Source organism: Lampetra planeri, chromosome 32 (assembly GCF_965212315.1).
Source record: "Lampetra planeri chromosome 32, kcLamPlan1.2.h2, whole genome shotgun sequence".
Taxonomy (NCBI): domain Eukaryota; kingdom Metazoa; phylum Chordata; class Hyperoartia; order Petromyzontiformes; family Petromyzontidae; genus Lampetra; species Lampetra planeri.
The window spans coordinates 7,952,085-7,970,878 of record NC_136138.1 but is presented as its reverse complement, the minus strand read 5'-3'; the positions used below and the strand labels follow the sequence as shown (position 1 = coordinate 7,970,878).

Sequence of the window (18,794 nt, the reverse complement as noted above, 5' to 3'; positions counted from 1 at the left end):
GGGAGGGTGGGGCTGGGTGTGGAGGGGAAGGTAGGGAGGGGCTGGGTGGGGAGGGGAGGGTGGGGCTGGGTGGGGAGGGTGGGCTGGGTGGGGAGGGGCTGGGTGGGGAGGGGCTGGGTGGGGAGGGGTTGGTCACCCCGTGGTGCCCTTATAAAACTCAACGTTTAACCTACTCACGCCGGCTTGTGCCCGCCCTCACAGTCGGGCATATTTGCGGAATACACCACGCCGCCGTTGACCCTGGCCATTGACCGCGCAACCCAACATTCCTACCAGCTCCCTCCGCAGGAATGTGTTATGTGATAAACATGATAGTGTGGTGTTTGTTGGTAAGTGGTGCACAAGCACAAATAACAAAAAGGCATCATCATCAGATGTTGGCAAGAGTTCACGTCTCTAGAATAGCTCTAATTGACACTATACCACCTCTTACAACTATCTTGCCCAAACCAATTCTGAAATCGAATTGGTCGTGAAAGCCTCCATACGAAATTGACAAAACTTAACACATTGTCAATAACACTGCCCTAAGATGAAAAAGATAACATGCCAAAGCAGAAATAGATCAGCAAGATTGAGTTGCTAAATGCAATTACGTGTAGTTGGAGACTGTTAGTGCAGCCTCTGCAGTATCCAAGTAAAGTATATTTGTCGTCGCATCGCAGGATCGCCATAGTGTCTCGACAGCTTGCGGGAGGCCTCCATCCAGCAGTGGATTGATCATGGCTGATGGTAATTATGCTAACCGCCACCCTGGGCCTGAGTGTATGGTGCAAGTGTCTAACTATTATTATTCTTCTTCACTTTTATTATTCTCTCTCGTCTCCCTGGCATCTCTCTGCTGTCACGTTCTTACCCGCCCCAAATGGACATCTGTGAAAAAGAGCTTGACAGCTTTTCGGATTCCTCCGGTATAAATAAACATTCTGATTCTGAATGTCCAGGAAAACCTGACACATTATATATTTGTTTCCTGTTTGGTGCAAGGATTGCTGACGAATATGTTGAGGAGGGATGGTGGGGGGGGGTATTGGTCTCGTTTCATCGGATCAATAATTGATTCATCAGAGTGGTGGGCGCGCCGGGCGCACTGCCCAACTTCGTTTAGTTTCCTTGGGGGGGGCGGCGGGGGTGGGTTGGTTTAGGTGGGGTGGGGGGGGCGGCGGGGGATGGGTAGGTGGGGTGGGGGGAGTGGTAGGTGGGGTGGGGGGGGGTGGCAGGGTGGGGCTGGTGGAGGGGCGGGGCCAGTTAACGGCTCCGCGCAGAATTCGTTAAACCCAGTTTCAAATTCGATGCGGCCAACCAGCGTCGGCTTACGATGTCACGTGGGGGTGAGGGGCGCGGGGGACAAGGTCGACCAATGGCAGCGCGGCTCGTGCTCAAGCCGCTGCGCATGACGTCACCGGCATCATATATAAGCGGCGCGCCGCGCAGGCCACGTCAGATGCTGTGTTGGCGAGACCCGTAGCGCGTCGGAGTCAACGTAGCAAGACTTGTTACTTTTCCCCATTCCTTTTTCCGCCGTCTGCTTTAGCTTAACCAAAAAACAAACTCAATCAAAATGGTAAGTGCACTTACGCGGTTTAGATACAGTGCCTGTATGTGCGTACGTGTTTTTTTTGGGAAAATTATATTGAAAGCGACGGTTGGAATGGTGTAAAGAAAGAAAACGCATGAACACACCAATGGCATTCTTAATTAAGTGTTACTAAAAGGTAAAGGTTGACTTTTAAAAAATGACTCTAAGTGTAAATGGGAGGTACGTGCGGTACTTTTTTTTAATTAAAGCGGCGATTCAATTAAAAAAATACGCGTTCCTTGAGTTTTCCCGCGAAAAAAATCTGCATTAGAAAGACGCCGTGAACTCGTTAAACTAAATTATCCCGTCGCGTAAACTATCGTCGGAATGCGGTTGTGCCAAGTTGCGTCGTTGTACTCGGTGAAACTTCGGAATTTTCGACATTAAACAAAAAAAAGATTGTAAAAGTGGTCGGGGGGGGGGCCCGGCGCGCCCAGCAATTAGAGGGCGCCATCTTAGCCATCCGCAGCACCACGCGAAATGGATGCGAAGTTGTCAATTATTGGCTTTAATCTTTGCTAAATCCATGACAAAGCCGATTTCATGGCGTGGGTGCCACCCTCCCCCAACCTTTGACTCGCTACGGCTGGCAACAGTACAGTACTGGAACAAATTAAAATGTTTTTTTGCATGGATTTTGTTTGCGAATACCCAAGTGCGCTCATTCTAGATTTGAAGCTTTCGTGACTGCAAGGATTCGTACTCTTAGGTTTTTTCGGTCAAGTCACGTAGGAAAAAAAGAATAGACAAATTATAGAAATAATATTATTTCTATAACTTTTATAAAAAATAATATTAATATTATTTCTATAAATTATTATTAAAAATAATGTTTAAAATAAAATTAATAGACAATATTTTTCTTTATTACCTACGTGACTTTACCGAAAAAAACCTAAGAGTATAAGCACTCATGCCACATTACAGAAACATGTGGTTTTCCAACCAATTGTGATGGCCTCTGTTGTAAAGTGTGATTTTAGTTTGCGCTTCTCCCAGCCTTAATCAAGCCTCGCAGTTAATCAGTGTGATGACAGTGTGGTTCAAGTGTCACCCCCCCCCCCCCATCATCATTCACGGAGCAGGCAGGCTGGCAAGTTCGCTCGTTCAGAAACGTGTGACAGGTAAACAACTAAATCTGAATATCAATAGTCCGTGGGTAAACTAACCCAGACATTTGTCTCTTTCACCCCCCCCCTTGCCCTTCCGCGCAGCGTGAGTGCATCTCCATCCACGTGGGCCAGGCCGGTGTCCAGATGGGCAACGCCTGCTGGGAGCTTTACTGCCTAGAGCACGGCATCCAGCCCGATGGGCAGATGCCGAGTGACAAGACCATCGGCGGCGGCGACGACTCGTTCAATACCTTCTTCAGCGAGACGGGCGCAGGCAAACACGTGCCCCGCGCCGTCTTTGTGGACCTGGAGCCGACCGTAGTGGGTGGGTGTGGAAAGGGGGGCTGGGTTCTAGTCTCCTTGTGGAATAGGGCGGGGTTAGTCCGTGGGGAGGGCCCCCAAATGCTGCACTGCGCAAATGTTGTTTAAACATGGTTTTCCCCTACCTTGAATGTGTAATTAATATTGGCTTTGCATGTTACATTGTACGTGGTGCATTTAACCCTCGTGCGTGAATTAATTAAACATCTCTTTTTTTTTGGGGGGGGGGGTGGTTTATAATAAAAAAGGATGTATACTTAAATAAACTCTTATCTAAGAGAAGAGGTCTTCCCCTTTTTCTGGCAACAAAACAGGTGTTAAGATTTTAAAACACCAAAATGAAACCTTTTACAGGAATCGTCTACATGAACCACAATACTTGTGGTCAGAATGCAAACAAAAAAAATAACTGATAATATATGCATTGTGTTTGAAACTGATTGGTCCACACCAGAGAAAGCTTTTTTTTGAGCTTGGTCTCAAACGATGTTAGACCAGAGGCGTCCTTTGGTCTAACACCGTTTGATGATTAATTGACAAAACGCCTTCTGGTGTGGACCAATCGGTTTCGAAGACGATGCATATATTATCTGAGTTTTTTTTATTTGCATTCTTACCACAAGTATCGTGGTTAATGCAGACATGAGTACTTGTAAAAGGTTTCAGTTTTGTGTTTAAACATCTTAACACCTGTTTTGTTGCCAGAAAAAAGGGGAAAACCTATTCTCAGATTTTAGTACTGGCAAAGGAGGTCCCATCATGAAACACTTATCTATGTTAAAAACTTTATATTTCGCATCAGTTCACTGCGATGGACATGGCGCATGACAAGGTTAACGTTGAGCACACTTTCTCAGAAAAAAAATGGCCCTTGGTTGATCACGTGGGCAGCAATGAGCTCATCGTGACGCAAGTGTGGTTTTGACACACCCGTTTGACTCATCGTATCCGTGACTGAACATAACAAGTGAAGAGGTCTTGAGGGTGGGGCTAAACTGCTTTTGAGCAATATCTTTATGGAGTTTAGATCTTCCCTGGGGCCACTGCTGAGAATCGTAGTTTTATTGGGAAAGGTTAGGTGTATTGATGTTTTGGATTTTGTTTTACAGATGAGGTGCGCACTGGCACGTACCGGCAGCTGTTCCACCCAGAGCAGCTCATCACGGGCAAGGAGGATGCCGCCAACAACTATGCTCGCGGCCACTACACCATCGGCAAGGAGATCGTTGACCTGGTGCTGGACCGCATTCGCAAGCTGGTATGTATGGTTTTCCCAATTTTTTAACACTCCTTGTGATGTAGTTTGTCGATGTTTCATGTTGTAAGTCTGGCTTACAACTAACATGATGTTCCCCCTCCCTCGTTTTCAGGCGGACCAGTGCACAGGCCTGCAGGGCTTCCTCGTGTTCCACAGCTTTGGTGGCGGCACAGGCTCTGGTTTCACTTCACTCCTCATGGAGCGCCTGTCCGTTGACTACGGAAAGAAGTCCAAGCTGGAGTTCGCCATCTACCCAGCGCCTCAGGTCTCCACGGCCGTGGTGGAGCCCTACAACTCGGTGCTCACCACCCACACCACCCTGGAGCACTCTGACTGCGCCTTCATGGTCGACAACGAGGCCATCTACGACATCTGCCGCCGCAACCTGGACATCGAGCGCCCCACCTACACCAACCTCAACCGCCTCATCGGCCAGATCGTGTCGTCCATCACGGCCTCGCTGCGCTTTGACGGCGCCCTCAACGTCGACCTCACCGAGTTCCAGACCAACTTGGTGCCCTACCCGCGCATCCACTTCCCGCTGGTCACCTACGCCCCGGTCATCTCTGCCGAGAAAGCATACCATGAGCAGCTGTCGGTGTCTGAGATCACCAATGCCTGCTTCGAGCCGGCCAACCAGATGGTGAAGTGCGACCCTCGCCACGGCAAATACATGGCGTGCTGTTTGCTGTACCGAGGAGACGTGGTGCCCAAGGACGTCAATGCTGCTATTGCGACAATCAAGACGAAGCGCACTATCCAGTTTGTGGACTGGTGTCCTACTGGTTTTAAGGTATGGCCTCTAAACACACTTTTCAAGTACTTGAATGCCATTGTACTTAAACATATCTGTTGCAGTGATGTATTATTTTTAATTTTCCCCTTAATTTGCAGGTTGGCATCAACTATCAACCACCAACGGTTGTACCAGGAGGTGACCTGGCCAAGGTGCAGCGTGCCGTCTGCATGCTGAGCAACACCACCGCTATTGCGGAGGCGTGGGCACGTCTTGACCACAAGTTTGACCTCATGTACGCCAAGCGTGCCTTTGTGCACTGGTACGTCGGGGAGGGCATGGAGGAGGGCGAGTTCTCCGAGGCTCGTGAAGATATGGCTGCCCTGGAGAAAGATTATGAAGAGGTTGGCGTCGACTCAGTCGAGGGAGAAGGAGAGGAAGGAGAGGAGTACTGAGGGCGGGGTTGGAGGCTGCTTTTCTGTTGCTCTTACCAAAATGTCTGCTGATTGTTCTTTTTTTCATTACTTCTATGCAAATTTTGACCTCTTGTGCTTTCTATGTGCACTTCAAACGTTTGGTTCGTTGAAATAAAATGTTATTGAGCATTGTGTTGTTTCATTGCTGGTTATTTCGGGAGCATGCTTTTTTTACACGACACCTTTTTGGATGGATGCTATTCATTTTTCTGACAGCAGGTGGTGCAAGTGGTAAACCCGTTTGAAAACTTAAAATCTGAAAAGAGACATTGACGCAAATAGTCGATGTCTGAATGCTGTAATGTAAACATATACAGGGAGTAATGGGTGGTGGAGACCACCTCATGTTATGTATGGAATGGTGAGTTCTGGTTTCCTACCACAATTTGCGGATGCCCAAGTAGTGGACTAGAAGTTGGATAATTGGTGCCAGCTGACCTGCGTGGCTGCTTTTGCAACCTGGTGCCACACATTGAGTCTCCGTCTTGAGTGAGTGCTGCTTTTCAAGTTTAAATTATGAAAGACGAGGTTTACTACCCGGCTTCGCCCGGATCTTGGATTCACGATGCCCCGGCCACCTTTGTCTCCCCAGTGGCGATGTTCACACCACACCAGTTACTCGTTTGAGGCCGAGTCGACCTAGGGGAGGCCCGGGACCGGTTCAAATAAGTCACCGGTGGTGGCCGTGAGCGGGAATCGATCTCGGGTGGCTGGGTTTGTAGCGCAGCGCGCCAAGCACTGCGCATGCGCGGGTGGCATGACGTGACGTCACAGCTCACTTTCCGTTCGTGCAAAAATATGCATTATTGCGCCCCCCCCCCCCCCCAAAATAGCAAAGTATTTTTTTTTTTGCATGGTGCACAGTCTGGAAAGTACCCACATGGCAAATTTCAAGTTTGTTGCATGTCGGGAAGTACGCTAAACATTTTGAACAGACAATCACAAATTTCCCTTTTTTATATATATAGATTCAAATGGGTTTTTCAAGTGGCACCAAAGTCCAAGTTGACAGAAGATGGGCAAGCTTTTTGGGGTTGTATGACAGGTTTGTGAAATACAGTTGGCCAGTGTAACTGGAATGACTCGTAGCTATCTGGACAGCTGTCAGTGGTTTCAATTACAGTAACGGGAATCATTGTTGCTAACCCATAAGGCAGCCTGGAAACCACAGCATTTTTGGGAGGTTGGACTCGCTGTTATGAAATTTAACCATGCTTGCCCAAGGTCTTCCAAGTCCTAGAATGCAACAATTGCATATGTTTGTATTTGGAGAAAGGGCTATCTTTCTGGGATTTGGAATTAGGTGGGAATGTGACGATTCATGTCCTTAATATCAATTATTTTCATATCGTGCATAAACCCGTGATGCTGTAATTACGAAATGGAAATTTCATTTTTAAAGGATGGGTTTATTGGGGTTTTTCGTATTGATAATTGCAAACAAATTTGTATACATGCCGATAAAACTGGCAATTGAGCTAACAATTTATATAGATGACTATATCTTCATTTCATGGAATTTTAAGCTTTTAATACTCTGCAGAAATAGACCCACACTGCTTCAATATGCAATCAGCTGTTGAGCAGAGGCTCATTAGCAATCGGCTTCTATAAATATATTATATGCACAAGAAGCATGTGCTGTACATGAACCAGTTTGTCGCAACACCCAGTCCTTAAAACCCACGTGGATATACTGTACTGTATAACCATCATCATGAGGCCCACAATACTGAAACAGATCTGGCGTTTGCTTTAAAAATGCTGATAATATTAGTCTGGAAGCTAAAGGCTAATGGACTAAAGTATTTGCTTCTGTCCGGTTCTGCTTATGCATGCCCTTGTGGTATACCTTTACACATTTTACCAGAGCACTTTAAAATGAAAAGTAATCCGTGTTACCATTTTCATAATGAAGCCCTCCACGGGAAACCGGTTTTAATGTGACATTTGGTGATGTGTTGGCAGTGGTGCTCAAGCACGAAACAAATAACACTGCGTGAAATGAAAGAATATAACAGGCGACGTTTCGGCCAATGTCCCTTCGCTGCAAAATAAGCAATGTTGCACATCCGTCTCCACAAAAATACACTGTAATTTTTGTTTTATATCTAACAACCCATCAGCCGCACAGCCTTCTGTGGTTGCAGCAGAATTGGTTCAAAAAGAATAATAAAAACTCTGGACCGGTTTCATCAGCAGAGTAAGGCTTTCAAGAGTCAATCCTGATCAACTTATGATCTTACAGCCACATGGTTGGTCCTAGTTCGACGCAAAATTGTATAATTCTACAACAATCACCAGCGTCCTTGTGGAAAATATAAAAGATACGCAGCCATAGCACATTGTTTTCACTTGAATCTGCGCCCGCCCCTGCGTTACGCAATCACGCGGCTCGTGCGGCGTGTAACGGCTTAAGGATTCGTATCTTTCATATCTGATCGGATCGGTCGGTGTTGGTCATCAGTGGGGCCGTGAGGATTGGCGGTTTGCAAAATTTCGTAACAACAGCAGTGTGTAATAACGCACACCGATCCTTAAACTCATGACACATGCGTTTCAGTTTTCATTTCAGTTTAATTTATTTTGTATAGCCCTGTGAGCCATTCGGCTATTGGATCGGGTGCAATCGCAACAAACAAAAACATGAACAAGAAAACATCTTAAAGTGACTATGCGCAAACAGAAAAATTCAGGAAAAACAGCAAAAAATCTTCCAGAAAAAAGCACCATTACACCAACTCTCTGGGCAAAAATCCCAGTGGGATGCAAGTCAAACAACAAACAACCACAATACAACTTAGATTAAAGCCATCATTCTAACTCCGTACTGAAACTCGTGTGAGGATCGATGTTTATCTGTACAGTATTGTATAATCCGGATTATTTCACGTTCAGGGAAGACGCACCACAGACTTGTTCCCGGTGTCAATATTTATTTATACCGAAGGATGAGCTATAAAACTATTTTTCACAGATGTTCAGTCGAGACAGGTCAGACCGTTACAACAATAAAGTTAAACAAACCTTGTCACAACCCCCAACCCTTACCGGAATGTTTAACACATAGGCTCACAAGTGATGACATCACATCTATCCCTCTATTTAAGAACGAAACAGGAGGATTTCTCCACAAATCTGGCTGTCGCCTGATAATTCCGATTGTAATTACTGGTGAATCGTCGTACTCAAATTGTAAATGTTGTGCATTTTCTCTCCAACACACCGGTGTGTTGAACTAATAACGAATTGGCATGTTCTGTTTACGTGACAAACCATCTAATTGGGTGTGTCGGGTGGTGGCGGATTTAACGACACATTTATATTTGCGCGATCTAACCCAAAACAATTCTATATTATGGACCTTGCGGGAATGAATATACAGTGCTACGCACCACCAATTTTTGATGTCAAATACAGGGAAGGGTGCGTCTTACAATCCGGAGAATAAGGTACGCAGCACAGTATTAGCTTCATGTGATCTCTCGGACACTCGATCAAGCAGATATCATCATGGCCAAAGCCATTGATGCCACCACACCTCACAAACATTGTCTACACATCCGTCAGATCCCGCGGATGCTGCACAGCAGCCATAGATCTGCCCTAACAGTATATCCCGCCATCTGCTCTCAAGGTCTTCCTTCCTCTTGGTCGCCAGACTTATGGCGAACAAGGGGCGAACCTAATGCATTGGTCTCGGTAACCACGGTTGACTACGTATGGTGCGAAAGAAGTTCAACATACAGTATACATGCATCCTCCATCCTCAAAACATCCAGCGTAACCAGTTTTTCCGAATTGTCTACAGTACAGGGTGGCCCAGATATTCATTAAATTTCCTAAAACTTTATTTGTTATAAATTACGGTTAATTAAAAACATTAATGAATATGTAAAGGAAAACATGTTTAGAGGTCAATTACATTTTGACTTAAAACTTTCGTAACTGCAGGAATTCATATTCTATGGTTCAATTAATTGCCAATTAATTCACATGTTCTCCTTCGCATTGCTTTTCCCTTTCCTGCTTTCCACCAAATGCCTAGCATCTGCCACAGATATTGTGCTCGAATGCCAACAACTACTTTTTAAACTGCTGACAATCAGCTCTCTCCTACTGTGTGTTACAAAGTGTATTTTGTTTATTGCAACCTCGCTGAAACTCACATTACTTTCCACTTTGAGGGACCATTCCTATGCCTTTATTGAACCTGCTGACCATCCTCCACACGTCCTACTCAATGCAACCAGAGGCCGATATATTCACAATATATATTAAAAAAACATTATTAATCGTAATTTCGGGTATTGTCGAAATTCACCACATCATCAAGCCACTGGCACATCTCATGATACTGTGATATGTAATATTCCACTTAGCACCTGCACACGATATATATTCACTGATCCATCTCCTCTAAGGATGTACTCTCACTGTCACTATTCATGACCGCTGGCCATGATCCCTTCGAGCGAAGTATCCTCCCCAACAATCGAATTTAACCTTTGCACGTTCTCCGATCCATGCGGCTGTTCCTACAGACATCGTAAACGTCTTCCCGGATGCCCTCTATTCCTTGACTTGAGCACAATTCTAAACAAATATATTATTAAATAGCTGCAAAAAACATCAGATCGCAGGAGATGGGGCGTTGGTGGTGAATAGTTGGGCGTAACTTGCAGTACCAACTGCGTTCCGTGAGCCTGTTGGATTTGCCGTGTTGCAGTGCCGCATGATACCAAAAATGCAGACAGGGGGAGGGTTTTTCGTGCTGCTGCTGCTGCCACGGGGCGTGATAGTGGCTCGGCCACTGCAGCCAATGGGGGTGTACAAACCAACGATGATGCTGCTGCTGGTGATTGCTGTTGGTCCCCGTTGAATGAGAGCGACGTGCCCTGGTGGTGGTTTTCTGGAAGGTTGGGGGCTGGGCACCGCGTGCGTGTGTACGTGCGTGTGTTACAACGGGGCTCATGGGTGCACGCCAGCCAATGGGGATGGCATCTGAGCCACGATGGTTGCTGTTGAATTGAGGGTCGGGCCTGGCATTGGTTGGTGGTGGGGTGGCATGTGTGAAATGATGATGGCTGTAGTAATAGGTTTTTACCCTTTCAACTGGTACAAAACTGACACCTCTATACATCTTTATACATGATGATGGTTGCTGTTGAATTGAGGGTCGGGCCTGGCATTGGTTGGTGGTGGGGTGGCATGTGTGAGCTGATGATGGTTGCTGTTGAATTAAGGGTCGGGCCTTGGCATTGGGTGGTGGTGGGGTGGCATGCGTGAGATGATGATGGTTGCTGTTGGATTGAGGGACGGGCTTGGAATTGGTTGGTGGTGGGGTGGCATGTGTGAGATGATGATGGTTGCTGTTGAATTGAGGGTCGGGCCTGGCATTGGTTGGTGGTGGGGTGGCATGTGTTAGATGATGATGGTTGCTGTTGAATTGAGGGACGGGCTTGGAATTGGTTGGTGGTGGGGTGGCATGTGTGAGCGTGTTTGTAACAGAGTTGGGGGGAGGAGGGAGGCATGTGCCCGCAAAAATGCCGCATCCTGTTGAGTGAAAGGGGGCAGTGTCTTAGCTGGGAGGGGGGAGGAGGATGGATCTCGGGCGGGGGTATAAATAGAGGCGTTCATTCCAGAGTGCGACACAGCCTCACTGTTTGAGAGACCCGTAACGCGTCTCAGGGCAGTCGACGTTCAGCAGCAGCAGTAGTAGTTTGCATTCAGAGGCTCAAGGCTTCTTTCTGGAAGCTCATCCCCACCCAACAAGTCAACGAAAATGGTGAGTTGTTGTGTGACGCAGCCTATTTTATTTTTTTTACCGCCAACCCGCTGTCGTGTTAATGTATTACCTAGAGAAAACAAATTTCAGTTGAGTTTTTTTTTAAAGACAAATTTTTTAAAATGTTAATTTAACATCCTAACGTTTTTGGGTGTCGAGTTTTCGCGAAAGAAATTTGAACCGGATTCATTTTGATGAATATCGGTCGTAAATTACGTATTAAGGTCGTGTTTTTGTGCTCGACGATGTGTAAAATTGTAGCTACCCGCGACGATTCCGTCGTAAAGTTCATAGTTAATTCAAAACTACGAATAACAAACCGTCGTGGAATTGTAACAAAACGATTTTGCCTTTTGTAACCGCGGAAATGCCGATTTTTTTTTTCTGAGTTGCCATTTTTTTCTCTCCGCCCATACAACTGCCAATGCTGCCGCCTCCCCGATTTAATAAAGATTCTTAGTTAAAAAATTTGAAACTAACAATGATAGCATAGAGTGCGACGAAAGGAACCGGTAAATAAAGAATTACGTTTCGTCTTTTGTCCTTTTGGGAGGGAAAGCGGCGATGTCCGTCGGCGCCGTTGGCCGCGCCCATGTTTTTTCGAACGTAATTTTTGTTATTTAGCTGTCGATTTTTAGCCCATACATGGCTTTACGTTTTTAGTTCGAGATATTTATATATACTGCGTGTTCGTAAGATCCTCCCTTGAAAAAAAACGTATCTGCTTGAAATAAGTTTTAAATCGGCTCGTAAAAGGTATAACGGGTGGGGGGGAAAAAAAATTCGGCGCCAAAATGAAAAAAGACGACTTAACGTTTTGACAATGGAGTTTTATCATCTCATGCTTTACACACTTTATTTGTAACGATGAATAGTTGTGCTTTCAGGTTATTTTTCGTTGCCGTCAAAATGTAAACGTCGCAAAGCTTTCTGCGGCAAACATTTTGTTAACTGCGGCCGGCGTTCGCTTAAAAAAAAGAATCGATGCGGTAATCGATTTTTTTTCTTCCCCTTGAAGCCGGTTGTAATATACTGTAATCTTAAGTTATTTCGGTAAAGTCACGTAGGTAAAATAATAAAATAATGCTAACAATAAATGAAAATAAAATGTTTAACCACGGGGAAGCTTCAAATCTAGAATATAATATACTGGACCGCTTTGTACGACTTTCAAACATCCATTGATAAATATAATTTTGAAATTGGTGTCAAAAAGCCGTTCGCGTTGTGGTCGCGTGACATGGCGGCGTCGGTTTGTCCATACTTCCCCACTCTGGTTCACGAGTTGCGTGGCGGTAAAAAAAAAAGTGCGGGCGCTGCTCTGTGGAATGCACCGCGCAAGAATCGCTTCAGGGTGTTGGTGTTCGTGTATCGCTCCCCCACTGATGATGTTAGCCTCGTGAATTGAAATAATCGGGTGGGTGGGGGTCTTGGTAGCGCATTGCGACTGCTGCGCCATATCTCCAACGTTCATACAAAACCATCTAAAAGTCGATTTTCGTGTTCGATTCCTGTGGGCTTCGCTCGCGAATCGTCTTGAATCGACTTGGACCCCCGCCCCAACTGCAACGTTTGTAAAAAAAAATCGCAGGTCGATTCCGTTGGTAAGTGTGAATCGCCCCGAATCGATCCGCGCTCAATTCCAACGTCGCCACACTGCCGCCATGCGCACGCGGTGTGGGGGGGGGGCTCTGCGGCGTGCTCTCATTGGCCGGCACTCCCGTCACGTGATTGGCCCACGCCCTTGAAACGATCACGCGGCCGGGGGGAGTGAAACGTTTCCGGGTCCGTCCCCACGTGATCTGCACGTGTCGTGGGGTTCTTGGGCTTCGGGGGCATTTGAGGCCGTTGTGTGTGTGTGTGTGGCATTCCCACGTTCCTATGGCCGGGTCTAATAAAAACATCGCTAACCGCCCCTCCACTATCACTAATCTTAAGCATTCAAATGAATATTGTTTAAAAAAAAAGTGCTGGCTGTGGCACTGGTTAATTTCTTGAAAAACATTGCTGCAGTTTTTGAAATATGCGGCAAGATTTGTGGACAGTAATATGCCCCTGTTGTAGCTACCATATACAATTTTCGCTTGATGCATTACACATGCGAGTCGTAACCAGTAGGTGCAACTATCGCGCAGTGCTTGAAGAATAAAAAAAACTTGCCCAACGGTTCTCGATCTTTCCGTGAGTGCTTTCGTCCGTCGCAACTCGAAAACGCTTTCACCAATGTAGCCCTGTCGCAGTGCGCACGTCACTGCTCATAATTAATCGCCCCTTCCCCGCCACAGCGAGACTTACCAGCCAACACCACTAGGGACGCCACATTTGCAAGTGACGCAGTACTTAAACCAACAAAGATTACGTCAAATGAAATGGTGTGCAACAGTGTCGGTCTGGGTAAATTGGGGGATAATTTTAGAAAGATATATACAATGTATCCATGACATTTTTACGTAGACTATTTTAGACATCAATTTAAACATTTCCATCGGGAACTCATTTTTACGTTACATAATGTTTGCAGTTGTGATGTCATTAGTACGGTTCTTGACTTGAAATTACATTTTCATTTACAGGCTCTTATTTTAGTATTTAGCTGCAAATCGGTGACCCCACAGTGCGTGTAAAATGTAGCGGCCCTCTTCATGCCTAATAAACCTGCCTTTCCGATCTTTTAACGTGCAAAAGCAATTGAGCTTTGTCTGCGCGGGCAAAAATTAGCAGGTGGCTGGGGGAGTACCCATGAGAGGCTGGAGTGAGGCTAGGGCAGAGCTATCCGGAGGCCCCAAGGGACTGTGCTGCCTGCGTTAAGTAGGACTCGACGGATGGAGTGTCGAGACAGCAGCTGGAGACCCCTAGCTATTGGCAAGGCAAAGGCTTATTCGCCCCAAGTAACTAGAGCCGCCCCCCCCCCCGCCATGGTCATGAAAATATTGGAAGTCTGAAATATAGGAATGCGCTAAATACTAGCATCTTGAGCTTAGATTCTAATAAACCGTCAAGTTCATTCTAAGAGTAACTAATTATGTTTAAATTGATGGTTTCACACGTTTTTAACCAATATGTGCCTTCACTCATCTGAAAGATTATTGATGGTATGAAAAAAGAGGTTCATTATTAATTCAGAGCCTCACTAAAACAAAGGCCACTGAGAAATGCACCTGGTGAGCCAGCGCTTTAATTTCCGTCTTTCATCTTCTTATTCCTTACCCCCCCCCCACCTCTGCGCAGCGTGAGTGCATCTCCATCCACGTGGGCCAGGCCGGTGTCCAGATGGGCAACGCCTGCTGGGAGCTCTACTGCCTGGAGCACGGCATCCAGCCCGACGGGCAGATGCCGTGCCATGACAACATCGGCGGTAGCGCCAGCTCCTTCAGCACGTTCTTCAGTGAGACCAGCGCCAGCAAGTACGTGCCCCGCGCGATATTTGTCGACCTGGAGCCAACCGTGGTTGGTAAGGACTGCTTCTTCAGCACACTACGATTTTGCAGCAAGCACAACATTTGTGGGAAAGGAATTAAATGCACAATGCTGTTTAACAAACTATATTGACTTGGCAAAATAAAAATTTGTTCTTGTAATATTGTATTGTGATTTCCCGAAATAAGGGCACGCACATTTTTTTTTGTCTCGTACATTGATTACATTTCTGCAATGGTGGAAAATCTGACATAGATGTGACACTCAAGTATCTTTCATAGACTGCATTAACCCACATCTAATGCTGAATTTCAGTCTTGTGCTACTACACCACTATCTGTGCGATTTTAATAAATCCAGCATTTCTAACAGTGCTTAATTTGGCATTTAACAGATGAAATTCGCACCGGCACGTACCGGCAGCTGTACCACCCGGAGCAGATGATCACCGGCAAAGAGGATGCTGCGAACAACTACGCTCGTGGTCACTACACCATCGGCAAAGAGATTGTCGACCTGGTGCTGGACCGTATCCGCAAGTTGGTATGTCAACGCCCACAAAAATCTCCGCATTGTTATCCTACCTAAACATGTATACCTGTTTTCTCTGGTTTAATATCACTGTCAATCTCCAGGAAGAGAAGCGATGCAAGTCTTGTGTGTGGGGGGGGAAATAAAAGGGCATTTTGGAGGCAGGAGTGGTTCTATGTTGCTGTATCGTTCAGAGAGCTGATTTTTTAACTAAGCAGTTTGAAAAGAACTTCTTGGCATTTGAGCACAGGTGTCCCGAGACGGATGCTAGGAATCTCGTGGCAAGATGGGATAAGCAATGTGGAAACCTGGTGGAAGAGAACATGATAGGTAAGTATACAGTAGACAGGATTAGGCCAAAAGTTGCGCTGGGTGGGACGTGTGCAGGATGGAGGTGGGCCGGTTACCCATAAAGGCATTGGAGTGGTCTCCACGAGTCCGGCGATCAAGGGGAAGACCTAAGACCAGATGGTTGGATACTGTTAGGGCAGATGTTGGAGGTCGCGTGTCTGCTGTGCAGCATCCGCGGGAGCTGACAGAAGGTATAAAGTGTTGCCGAAGTGTTGTGCCGTAATTGACTTTTGTTTGGCCATGATTGCATGTTGACCTATTGTTCTTTATCTCCAGGCGGATCAGTGCACAGGCTTGCAGGGCTTCCTCATCTTCCACAGCTTCGGTGGAGGCACGGGCTCTGGCTTTGCCGCCCTCCTCATGGAGCGCCTGTCCGTTGACTACGGAAAGAAGTCGAAGCTGGAGTTCGCCATCTACCCAGCGCCCCAGGTCTCCACTGCCGTGGTGGAACCCTACAACTCGGTGCTCACCACCCACACCACCCTGGAGCACTCTGACTGCGCCTTCATGGTCGACAACGAGGCCATCTACGACATCTGCCGCCGCAACCTGGACATCGAGCGCCCCACCTACACCAACCTCAACCGCCTCATCGGCCAGATCGTGTCGTCCATCACGGCCTCGCTGCGCTTCGACGGTGCCCTCAACGTCGACCTCACCGAGTTCCAGACCAACTTGGTGCCCTACCCGCGCATCCACTTCCCGCTGGTCACGTATGCACCCATTATTTCGGCAGAAAAAGCATACCATGAGCAGCTGTCGGTGTCTGAGATCACCAATGCCTGCTTTGAGCCGGCAAACCAGATGGTGAAGTGCGACCCCCGCCACGGCAAATACATGGCGTGCTGCATGCTGTACCGAGGAGACGTGGTGCCCAAGGACGTCAATGCTGCCATCGCAGCCATCAAAATGAAGCGTTCCATTCAGTTTGTTGACTGGTGTCCCACTGGCTTCAAGGTATGTGAAACAGGCCTGTGGCATTTTGCAGAAATGCATCTTGTTAATCATGGAATTTTGTTTTGCATGTTGCAATCATATTGCTGGTAATGAGAATATAGTGACATTACAAATTCTAGCCTTTAAAATTACGTAAGCAACCATTATCTCGCATATAATTAATATACAAGTTGTTTTTGCAGATGTCACTTCAATGTCTGACTGGTCATTTACTAATGTAAAATGTAAATATTTGAAGCACTAAACTTGGAAGCAATTTAACTATTTGACCCAATCTTAATAAAGAAACCAATCTACTTCCAGACTAATTTTGTGAGCACAATCTAAAACTATTTTGGGTTTTCTCTTTAGAAATATGAAAAACATCCTGAGAAGTCTTGACATTTTCCTTTTGGTTATTGAGCATTACAGTTTGCAATTGACATTGTGTAACAAGTACATTTAATTGCATTTTAGTGTCTTAAATGGAGATGATCATGCAACATTTTGTATTGAGTCCCATCTCTTTTTTTTTTTTCCTCTGCAGGTTGGCATCAACTACCAGCCACCAACCGTTGTGCCGGGAGGTGACCTGGCCAAGGTGCAGCGCGCCGTCTGCATGCTGAGCAACACCACTGCAATTGGGGAGGCATGGGCTCGACTTGACCACAAGTTCGACCTCATGTACGCCAAGCGTGCCTTTGTGCACTGGTACGTGGGGGAGGGCATGGAGGAGGGAGAGTTCTCCGAGGCCCGTGAAGACATGGCAGCCCTGGAGAAAGATTACGAGGAAGTTGGGATCGACTCGCTGGAAGGAGAGATGGAGGATGAAGACGAGTATTAAGAAGACTTAACGAAAAGCCCAAAGTTGTTGCCAGATGCCTCTTGATTGCGCCATCTGTTTATTCGTTTACTTCGTGCAATTTATTTTCTGATGCTTTTGTGTCGCAATTGAAATTGTATGTTGCCTAGATTTGTTTCAAAATAAAACCCACTGCAATGATACAGAATGTTGTTTCCCTGGAGTAATTTTTAAATACTTGCTGGACATTTGAGTGAGTTGAAAAATTGTTGGGTGAAATGGTGGAGTGTGAGTTATTTTTTGGGTTCAACTCCTGGTTGGTGTTCAGATGGCCCTTCATTGTTCTACCTGGATCAAAGAATCCTTGCCATAGTGAAAATTCCACAACTAGTTTTTCTGCAAGTAATAACTTTTTTTTTTAAACACGCTTTTATGAATGTATTAGTAATGGAAGAACTCCACGACTCCAGGAAGTGGCCCCGAAGCTTGCCACAACGCAAGGGACCGTGGCCAATTACAGCCAACGTGGGTTTACCGTGGACAATTGGACCCAAGCTACAAACATTTCTTACGATGGAATGTAGTATTGTCATTAGTATGACATAAGTATACCAAGTTTTCAGTCTTTGCCACATTGGGAAGTGGGTTAAAATTGAGTTAAAATATTTGAGGATATGAGAACAACACTGAGTTAAATAAAAGTGTGTAAAAATGAGTGCCCGATGCACTTTAGTGGGAGAGCAACGGCCTCTTTTAGAGTGGCGACTTATGCCTTGTGTTGGGCAGTTGCCTTTTAATGACAATTCACCTACGTGGTTTAAATTTGCCTTGGTATCCCCTCCATTTGCCATGTTTAAGACATTTTATTCATGGTTCGGAGGCTGATTTTTAACATTGGCTTTCCGTTTTTAAAATTGGCCAACTTAATTTCTAACTTCATTTTCAAGTTCCACACGTTGCATGTATGGGGTAGTAGGGTGCAGTGGTTTCTACACTGGAAAATGTCCCGAGTTTGACTTCAAGTCCTGGTATTACACAGTAATTTCAACCAACCCTTGGCACACCCCCTTCAAAACATTGGTCATCGTGGTGAGGTATCGTCAAAGCAACTGTGGCATGGAGCCTTTCGGTTTATTCTGTAACCAGGTAAATTCAAAATACCAGGATGGTCTAATTTGCAACTGATCTAGTACAGATTAGGGATCTACAGTTTTTCCTCAACGGCAATTCAATACGGGTGTACGTGGTGGGAAAACTAACACGTGGTAACCCTATTGCGTTGTAGCTTTTGGTTGCCGTCTTCTGGAGCCTTGAGGTGCAAGGCTACATGAGATTCTGCTTTATACATGTTGAACTTTTGCACCGTGTGTAGCCAACCATGCTAACTGGAGGTACGATATGAAACTTAAAGAGTTCGCAATTCCCCTTTTATTGCAAGCCTATTTCACTGGGACAATCCAAAGTACGATTTAGAATTGCAGTACTGT

General features: G+C 46.0%; 2 protein-coding genes across 2 annotated transcripts; both read left to right on the top strand.

Moving 5' to 3' along the window:
- The first annotated feature begins 1,279 nt into the window (after window positions 1-1,279).
- On the top strand, window positions 1,280-5,614 carry LOC144729394 (tubulin alpha-1A chain-like). The gene is made up of 5 exons (XM_078609652.1): window positions 1,280-1,564; window positions 2,794-3,016; window positions 4,122-4,270; window positions 4,383-5,063; window positions 5,165-5,614. Exons 1-5 carry the CDS (start codon window positions 1,562-1,564, stop codon window positions 5,459-5,461), a joined length of 1,353 nt encoding a protein of 450 aa, XP_078465778.1. The 5' UTR covers window positions 1,280-1,561; the 3' UTR covers window positions 5,462-5,614.
- Window positions 5,615-11,106: 5,492 nt separating this feature from the next.
- Window positions 11,107-17,515, top strand: LOC144729393 (tubulin alpha chain, testis-specific-like). The gene is made up of 5 exons (XM_078609651.1): window positions 11,107-11,270; window positions 14,499-14,721; window positions 15,082-15,230; window positions 15,846-16,526; window positions 17,053-17,515. Exons 1-5 carry the CDS (start codon window positions 11,268-11,270, stop codon window positions 17,347-17,349), a joined length of 1,353 nt encoding a protein of 450 aa, XP_078465777.1. The 5' UTR covers window positions 11,107-11,267; the 3' UTR covers window positions 17,350-17,515.
- The last annotated feature ends 1,279 nt before the right edge of the window (window positions 17,516-18,794 follow it).

Excerpts from the sequence above, each read along its gene's own strand:
- LOC144729394 (XM_078609652.1), top strand. Across the intron at positions 4,271-4,382 it reads TGGACCGCATTCGCAAGCTG|GCGGACCAGTGCACAGGCCT; the intron begins GTATGTATGGTT and ends CCTCGTTTTCAG. Across the intron at positions 5,064-5,164 it reads GGTGTCCTACTGGTTTTAAG|GTTGGCATCAACTATCAACC; the intron begins GTATGGCCTCTA and ends CTTAATTTGCAG.
- LOC144729393 (XM_078609651.1), top strand. Across the intron at positions 14,722-15,081 it reads CCTGGAGCCAACCGTGGTTG|ATGAAATTCGCACCGGCACG; the intron begins GTAAGGACTGCT and ends GGCATTTAACAG. Across the intron at positions 15,231-15,845 it reads TGGACCGTATCCGCAAGTTG|GCGGATCAGTGCACAGGCTT; the intron begins GTATGTCAACGC and ends CTTTATCTCCAG.